The 9561-nt window shown below is 38.8% G+C and overlaps 1 protein-coding gene across 1 annotated transcript in view; it reads left to right on the top strand.

Annotated features, from left to right (window-relative positions):
- The window catches only part of LOC113973485 (macrophage mannose receptor 1-like), a 30426-nt gene extending 21118 nt beyond the window's left edge, over positions 1-9308 (top strand). The window contains exons 23-30 of the mRNA XM_027695631.1: positions 9-87; positions 899-1131; positions 2649-2814; positions 3849-4001; positions 4259-4375; positions 5451-5618; positions 7327-7368; positions 7776-9308. Of these exons, the coding sequence (XP_027551432.1) occupies positions 9-87; positions 899-1131; positions 2649-2814; positions 3849-4001; positions 4259-4375; positions 5451-5618; positions 7327-7368; positions 7776-8014 (1197 nt within the window). The 3' untranslated portion in view covers positions 8015-9308. The remainder of the gene's footprint in view (positions 1-8; positions 88-898; positions 1132-2648; positions 2815-3848; positions 4002-4258; positions 4376-5450; positions 5619-7326; positions 7369-7775) is intronic.
- Positions 9309-9561: the final 253 nt, after the last annotated feature.

Below are 9561 nucleotides of genomic sequence, written 5' to 3'. Positions count from 1 at the left end.
TGATGAAGAACCCTATTGAACAGGCAGGGAAATGGAAAGATGAAGGATGTAAAACAAGCAAAAGTTACATATGCCAGAAAAATTCTGGTGAGTTTCCTTTCGCCGCTTTCTAGTACAGCTGATTTATTGTGGTTATTTCAAACTCATGTTAAAAGTGACTTTCCTGTAATTCCACCCTGGCTTAACTGAAATGAATGACACTATCACGTGCAATATGCACCATTTTAACAAAATGGTCACACTTTTTTTTTTTGAGAAGATCTCTTAACCTTTCCTATTTTAAGGACTAGACCTGTAAATTAAAAAAATCTATGGATCATAATGTATTTTACTACTTTTGGCAATCATGTGAGCAAGTGCTTTGTCTTTATATGGGTAAATTATTCAAAACTGGAATTCTACTATTATACTTCAAAGCACTGCAACTTCTTTATTTTGTGAAACTGCCCTGCTTAATTTCCCTTGCATTCTTTCTCAGGCAATTTCAGCAGCAGCAGTTGTATCCCTCTGCTTGCTTACAGTGTACTTATCATACCCTGTTCCTTATCAGAAATACAGCCAGTGCTACTATATAATGGAAAAAGTGAAGTTGTTCCCATTAATGCCCTACATTGGTACAATATGCTTTGGGTAGGTCTGGTGCTTACAAGGTGTGTTCCTGGAGATGATACAGATATTTATGCTAAAAAGTCATTCTGACAAGTATTAGAAAATTTTGTCACAGTACATGAAAATGTGGCATTCATCACTGCAGCAATAGTTTGGACATACCTTGATTTGTTATTGCAGTCTCTCTTAATTACTTGACTACTCCAGTACACTAGATTTTTTCTCAGTGCTGTATGTCTGAGACAATATAAAGTTTGACTTTTCTTTCATTTTTTTTTGCTTGTTACAGACCCCAAAGTGCACAGCTCCCAACCCACAGTTTCGGTGCCTGGCTTTAACAATTATGGTGATGACCGCTATGCAGTCATCAAAGAAAAAATGAGCTGGGAAAAAGCAGAGAAGGAGTGCAGGGACCAGTCCGCAGAACTCGCCAGTGTCTTGGATCCTTATGCTGAATCTTACGTGTGGTTACAAATAGTAAAACATGGGGAGCCTGTGTGGATTGGCCTTAACAGCAACACAGTGAGTCTACCAAATGCTAGTGACAGTCATGCCACTATCTTAGATGAGTTATCGGTCAGATCCAAAAATGTGTGGCAGAAGTCAAAACCTTTTGGGAGATACTGACTTCCCTCCACTTCAGGGCATTTACATGTTTAAGTGTTTGTCCATAGTGTAAGCGAGAACTGCCACAGCCCACACTTAAAGGCCACCAAGGATGTAGCTGCAGCAGACAGTGGCTTCAGTGGTTAAATCGCTGTGGACTTCCCACTTCCTACGCTATGGTCTACCACATGCTCATATGGGGGTGTGTTGTCATTTCTGAAGGCACATCGTTGAGCATACCACAGAAAAAAATGGGTTAAAAATAGTCCTTTCTTTGTGAATTTATTTTAAGTTTTTGTTTAAATTCACAGCCTAGCAGTACGAGAGCTTGTGCTGGGCAATAGGGTAAAGAGCTGGGAGGAGCAGAGCTCTGGCAATGGGGAAACCTTAGGCTAGCTTCTGGAGCTGAAGCCAGTGCCTTGTGTAAAGCTGCTGACAAACTCAGCTGAGAGTGGAAAGTTCTGAAATGGGAAGCAGCTAACAGAGGCATGTAAAAAAGAACATGGATAAATATGATGTAGCTGGATATTTCTGGAACTGAAGTTGTGGGGAAATCAATAGAGAGAGGTAGAGCAAGATCTTGGTGGAACACAGGACTGAGAGAGGGCACAGGTGTTGAGGTGAGAGGAACCGGAGCCACACCTCAGTGAGAGCAGTCACTGTGAAACCAGGATCAGGGAGGAATCTGGAATGACAGATAGCCAAGGGTTTCAAAGGAAATGGGACAGGAAAGGAAATGGCACAAAGGGCAGGATGGGAGCCTGCCTCCAAAGATCACAGGAGGATGGAGCTAGGTTGCACAGGATGGAGTGACAGAAGCCATGGATGTGACTAATGTCAGTCATCCTTTGCAAATAGTGGTGAAATTCACTGATAAAATAGCGCTTGGCTCGTCTGTAGTAGTTGGTCCTTGCAAGACCCAGAAATATATTACAGGCCCTGTTAACATGGGTGGCAGAGTTCTGTGGTGCCTGCCCAAGGAAAACCTCATCAGTTTTTCTCTGTCCAGTGAAACTTCTGCTTTTTCTATTTGCTTTCTAAATACATGGAGAAGCCTGTGTTAGATGAGTGCTGACGATAGTTTCTCTGCAATCTTTTTTACACAATTTGTGTGTAAATGTGGACTCATTTGATAAAAATTTCAGCTGTATATTCACATTTGTTACCACGAGGCCCTTTGCCCATTTAGTGCACGGTGTGAATTGAATAACGTAGGTTTACATGCTAAATAAACATCTGTAGGACCACTGCCCTAACTGCTGTGGAGAGTGAAGTCTGGACCAGTTTGTTATGTATTCATGACAGAGGATGAATTAATTTTGTGCAAGAAACCATGATTTTTCCCAATTTATACATACATTCAAGTATAATCTTAATATTCTTTCCTTCTAATTCTTATATGTGACATAATCTTTATTCACATTTGCTTTTAGAATGGTGGCCAATATGTATGGTCAGATAGAAGGAGGAGCAGGTATCTTAACTGGGCCAGTGGAGAACCAAATAAAAACACAGCCTGTGTCTATTTAGATTTGGATGGGTTTTGGAAGACAGCATTTTGCAATGAAACATTTTCATCTCTCTGTAAACAATCCAATGGTAAGTTCTGAATAGCAGAAATGTGATTTGGGAGGCTGGAATTTAAATTAATGGCTTTATTTGGATTTAACTTTGCTACATATGCAAAGATTGTAATAGATAGTGTATGCCTTGTGAAAAACTGTTACTTTTTAAAGGAAGAACTCTCAGATCTAGTCTGCCTTGAGTGAATTGCAGGCATTTCATTTGACAGGCCAGTCAATACGTGCACATCATAAAGGCAATTGCAATATTTCATGCCACACGCCATGGTTTTTTTATGCATCCTTGTTTGTCAAGAACTGTTTGTCAAGAACAGAATTGATCAACTTTAGTCTAACTATAAATATATTAATAATATACTTTTACGCTTAAAAGTATCTTTTGAAATAATATGAGTTAAGAAACTTCTGTCAGTGTAGCAGCTGAATCAATTAATTCATGTTTGTTGCTGCTGCTCAAATACTTCAGTACTCAAATATTGCATGTAATTTTGAAATATGTTTTAAATTATATATTAAATTTATGATCTTTGCATCATACTTTACAGCAAATTTTGTATTCATTTAGTCTCTGTTTTGGTTTTAATCAGGTGATACAATAGGTTATAAATTCTGCTTTTACGTTGTTTATGATGTATGATGTACAAGGACAGGTACAGACAGCTTCTCTGACCATCATTTCTTCAAATTGGCTAGACACAAGCCACTGACTTGTGGTGATGGTGTTGCGATTCTTTATGTTATGACTCATTCCTCATTCTGTTACAAGTTTTCAAGTAAATTTCAAGTAATTTCAAGTAAAAATTGTCTTGCTGAAGACAGTTGCAGTTAGACTGGTGTAAGCTTTCTTTAGCAGAATGGAGAACCAGCTCTAATCAGTATAATTTATTACTAGTTTGCCATGTTCAGTTGAATTTTTTATCATTAGTTAAGTCTACAGAATATTCCTTTTCCTGGAATCAGTGTAAAATTATAGGGCTGGTGTGTGGTGTAGGCGTACATATTTCCCTTGGCTTTTAAGACTCCACTGAAACCTGTGGGTCTTCTTAATAGAGTTAATCCCTACTGAGCCACCACAGCTTCCGGGGAAGTGCCCTGAACCGAAGCGTGGTAGATCCTGGATTCCCTTCCGTGGTCATTGCTACTATGTTCACACCACTTCTGAAGAAAGCTGGCCTGATGCTTCCATGATGTGTATTCAAATGGGTAAGTGCCCTTTTTTCTTAGGATATTTTACAGATTGTTTGTGTGTTTGACTTTTTTATCCAGCACCATGTGATAATACATAGATGTGTGTATGAGTACATCAATTATAAGCTACACCTAATTTAAATTTATTATCAAGCATTTCTACTGTATGAAAATGCTGATCACTAAACATCTCATGATTGTTTACTGACATAATTACTTTATAACGAAAAGTCTTGCTGAAATTATATGTAATATTTAATTGATATTTTTAGGTGCTTCTCTGGTTTCCATAGAAGATTCAGCTGAAATGAACTTTCTCTTACTTTATTTGTCTCCACTTGCAAGCGACGTCAGAAAGTTTTGGATAGGATTGTTCAAAAATATTGACGGTAATTATTTCACAATGCATACTGAGATGAAAATAAATACTAAATAAGAAGGATGAATACTAATTACCACTAACATACTATATAATAGTGCCAATATGATAAATATTAAATAAATAATCAGATAAAAATCAACTAATAAATGTTTAATAGCTTTTCTGCTAAGATACCTAAAACATAAATCACAAAGAGGTCTCCGCTTTCTGCATCTTTGCTGAAATTAGAGTATATTTCAGTCTGTAGAAGGTTCTAGCTTTGCACTGCACTAGTTGATTAAAATGTTTCCTATTCCTTTTTTAACTCAAAGTACTTGACATTTAACCACTGCAGTCTTTTAAGAATAATAAATGTGGGACCCCTGGTGGCCTAGTGGTTAGGATGCGGCACTCTCACTGCTGCGACCCAGGTTCGATTCCTGGTCCCCCGGGCAGATGGAGCTCGTTAGCCCTGTGAGGCCATCCATCTATGAGAAGGTCACTCTAAACAAACCTACGTCCTGAGGACCTCACTGCCATTGTCCAAGCTTGCTTGGCCCCGGCAGATGAACCTTAGGATTAAAGGGTGGGCTCAGTTCAGCGCATGCTGTGTCTCACCTAAAAAATCATTGCGCAGGCTTGAAAGGTGAAAGACCTTTCCCAAAATCTTCGTTTGCGAAGACTGGCCATTATCCTATCCTTTTAGGAAAATGTTGATCTTAGATACACACACAAAGAAAATCTCTTGGACATTCTGTGTGCTTGCATTGCTGAGACTGGCTTACGCAGGTATTCTGCTTTCCTTGAAGCTCCCAGGCACAGTTCTGGGCACAGGCTTCAGCTAAAGGTCCTCAGGTAGCCTGAGCATGTTTTCCTTACATCTCTGACAGCCACGGGCCTGAAGGCTAATGGAGTTAACTTTTTAAGTATTTATATTTGGTACACTCCCACCTGAAAAGCTCTGGCTGTCAAAAGACTGAGAAATAAGCCCTCTGTGATGCCAGTTTAATCAACTAAAAAATTCTGTGCCTGATGTCATTGTGCCCAGCAGACTTATTTATTCCCCACTTAATTCACTCACTAGGTAGTATTTTTCGTTTTAGGAGAATGGATATGGATGGACAGAAGTGCAGTAGAATATGTCAACTGGGAGAAAGGAGAGCCTACAGCAGTTTTTGATGAACACTGTGTTGATATGGATGTCTCAAGTGGAACCTGGAGGACCTATTACTGCTCTGTTGACCAGAATTTTATTTGCAAAATCCCTAAAAGTAAGTTCTGGATTTATGTGCAGAGGGTTATTTTAAAAGTAGTGGTTACTATACATCAAGTCAAACTACTCATGCACTGTGTACACTTCATGCACTGATGCATGTGCATCTGAATCAAAGCCAAGAGTAACTTCTGATAGAAATGGTGAGAAATAATGTTAGAGAATAACCTGAATCACAATGTCTCAGTTTAAAAGCATTGATTTCTTGACATTTGCTGTTCCCTGGGGTAGGGAAGAACCTATCACCTGTTGAGAGTGCACAAAACATTCATGGCCATTATGGTTAGAGGGCAAGGAGTGGTAGATGGTGACTAAATGATTAGACTAGTGATTGCTGAGAAGAAAGGCAGACACTCTCCTGATAGCTAAGCTAAGGGGCAGCAGTGAGAAGTCACTGAGCTCCTGTAGAGACAAGTGGGGACTGTATCACCATGGTGAAGCGCGCTGGAATCTGCTGGATGAGCAAGCAGAAAGCATCAAGTGAGGGTGGGCAGTGGGGCTCATTTAATTTCTCTACTGACAGAGGCACAGGGAGACATGCTAAGACAACCAAACAGCATGTTATGTTTCATTGGTAATGGTTACTTGTGGCCCTGTAGTTTTTTGGATGTCAACCCGTGTAAAATCTGAACGTGCCTCAGGCTGGGGTGAGTCCCACTTGCGTGCACAGTAGTGTTGCATAAAACATGAAGCATGTAAATCTGCACACATGCACACAGATTCAGTTGTGTTTGCACACATCAACTGGGAGACAGTATGAAATAGTCCAGATTTGCCATTGGCAAACAGATTTACCACACCAATGGAATCAGTGCAGTGTAGAACCAATTGAGTTTCCTGCTTGTGGATCTCCACGTTGGCAGGTTGGCAATGGAGTCACCTGTGAAATTTGTAGGGCACAGCCAGTCAGTCCAGCAACTAATTAACTGAGTCATACTTCCCAAGCAATGGAAGTGTTCAAAGCAATGAATAGTGAGACAACAGTTAGTCTTGGGGGTTTTTTTAACAAGTATTTGTAACAAGTATATTTGATCGATTCAGCCTCAATTGTCAGGGAAAATGTTTTCCTATATTTTTCATGTCCATGTACTGTGTTCAACTCTGAGGCCTGCAGCATAAGAAAGACATGGACTTACTCAGCAGGGTCCAGAGGAGAACTATGAAGGTGATTAGAGGGCTGGAGCACCAACCCTAGGAGGACAGTCTTGGAGAGTTGGAATTGTTTAATTTGGAGAACAGAAGGCTCCCATGAGGCCTTATAGCACTTTCCACTGGCTAAAAGGGGCTCATGAGAGAGCTGGAGAGAGACTTTTTCCAAGGGCATGTAGTGACAAGACAAAGGAAAATGGCTTCAAAATGAAATTGGTTTAGATTGGATATTAGGAAAAAAATTATTTACTGTGAGGGTGGTGAGACACTGAAACAAGTTGTCTAGAGAAGCTGTGGATGCCCCATCCCTGGAAGTGTTCAAGACCAGGTTGTATGGGGCTTTGAGCAACCTGGTCTAGTGGAAGGTGTCCCTGGTCATGGCAGGGGGTTAGAAGCAGGTGATCTTTAAGGTCCCTTCCAACCCAAACCATTATATGATTCTATAATTATCTAAAATTTGATAGGAACACAAAGTAGAAATTATGTATGTAGTATTCATTTAATCTTTGAACAGTTGCTTTCAAACTGTATGATATATATACTTTTTAATTTTAAAGTTGCTGAAGCTGAGCCGACCCATGATTCACCTCTCAATAACGGTAAGTTGGTTTCTTACATGCCCGCTAAACAGAAATTTCAGTAAGTTCATAGGCATTTATTACTTATAAGTAAAATTGCCTCCAGAAATGTTTCTTTTAAATAACCATCTGTAACAGATTATTTTATTTTAAATCTGTTTAAAATGAGAGCTCTTCCCTCAAACTGGATATCTTACTTTTTTTTATGACAAATGGTATATGTAGTACAATACAACACTCCTTTTAAAGGGAACATAAAAGAGATTAAGCTCAGCTTTGCATTGCCTATCTGTAACACGCAATAATTTTAACTGCTGTTATGATTGTTCAGTACTTTTACTTTCACTTGGTTACTTAGGGAGATATTTGTTATATGCAATAGCAGTCTCTGGGCATTCGTAGTAATTGTTCTGTTTTGTCTTTCACAGAATCAAAAAAAGAAGCTGCTGCTTCATCCACAAATGGTTTAGGTGGGATAATTTTTTTACTGATCTTCCTTCTGCTAGCTGGAACTGGTCTTACATTGTATTATTTCTATAAAAAAAGACGTGGTCAACAAATGTTTACAGGAAGTTTTGAAAATGCCATATACCGTGGTGACCCTGGAACTCTTGAATCAAATTGTCTTGTGACCAATATTGAAGAAAATGAGCAGGCAACAGTTTAATAGGCTGGATATTCTTGGGCCTGATTTTGAAAAGAATTAAAATGCTAGCATATGAGACTTCTTAAGGCAAAGCAATTCTCTCCTATGGAAATTCTAGCTAATTTTGCACGGGGTGCTCCTTGCTTTCTGTACTAGCAGGAACAAGCAATATCTTGCAAGGTAGATCCAGAGATCTGCTCACAAACTGTAGTACCTGGGAGGATTGTTGAGCTTACACATAGAACTGCAGCTGTATTGTGTAAGTGAACACTCAGGCAGCTCCAGTCTCTGCACGGGTCCAGCATCATCTTTAGGCACAAGAACCATGCTCATCACAGACAATTTGAGAATATGCTCCTTAGCATGCTCCAAAAAGTATATCCAGATATCCTGAAAATGCCTCCTCGATCTCCAGTGGAGTCTGGCAGAATTGCACAGGTTGGACTAATCTACAAGGTCAGCTGGGGAAGATCCCTGTTTGAAGCAGGACCAGCTCCCTGGCTCAGCCAGGCAGCCTGCTCCAGTGCTGTGGATCCATGTCTTCTTTTTGCTAATGAGGTACCACAGAAACCCTTTGTCTTCCCCATAATACCTGAATTAACATAATTTGCTCCTCTGTATATGACTCATAGAAAGGCAAATGGAAATTGTATTTCTTCTGCTATAATTCTGTAACATACACAATGAAAGATCAACTATTATAAGAGGTTGGAATGTATTGTGAATAGTAATGCTTTACCATTTAAACAGTCAAATAGGGATCTCAAAGGATGTTGCAAAAGGATGGAAATAGGCAGGAGAAATTATACTTAATTCACACCTGAAAAACTACATAGAAATATATTCTTGATATCTCCAATACCAGTGAGGATTTCATTCCTTTTTAGGCCATTTTTTCAAAACATAATGAAACTTACCATTACAAAGTCTTTTCTAATTTCTAATCAGATTTTCCCTGTCCGAGTCTGTTTTAAATCTTTGAATATCATTCCAGACTTCCATCATGATGGAACCGATGGCACTACATGTCATACTTGTCTGCTAGTATATTCTCTGACTTCATAAACCCTAAAATCGGCTTACATAGAGTTTTTTTTTAACTTTCCCAGTGTATTTTATGGCAAATGTAAACAACCATATGACTCAAAACTCTTAGTATAGGCTATGCCCTTATTTAATTTGATACTTTTTGATATTTTAATCTTTTGACAGATTTTAATTTTGTTTAAGTTAAAATATTTTGTGTGTGTATGAAATGCATGTAAATAAGTTTTTATTCTATGTTGGTTTGCTAAATGGGAATTAAAGGCTGATTCTAAGTAAAAGTGTGTATGTCTTCTTAAACAGAACAAATTATCATAACAGTAAAAAGAGTAAGGAGGGATGGAATACTTAAATTTTCATACACAAACGAACATCCATTTTTCCTAGTCTAGTGTGTTCTAAAATGGTCTTTACCAGCCTGTGAAACTGTGTGTCTCACTGCTTCTTTATCTCTAACATTTGAAAGTTGACCCTAACAAATGTCTAATGAAAGGGTTGGAATTTAAGACTTACATGCCATTCTG

Source organism: Neopelma chrysocephalum, unplaced genomic scaffold (assembly GCF_003984885.1).
Source record: "Neopelma chrysocephalum unplaced genomic scaffold, ASM398488v2 Primary Assembly neopelma1_102, whole genome shotgun sequence".
NCBI lineage: Eukaryota > Metazoa > Chordata > Aves > Passeriformes > Pipridae > Neopelma > Neopelma chrysocephalum.
This window is presented reverse-complemented; position numbering and strand designations above follow the sequence as displayed.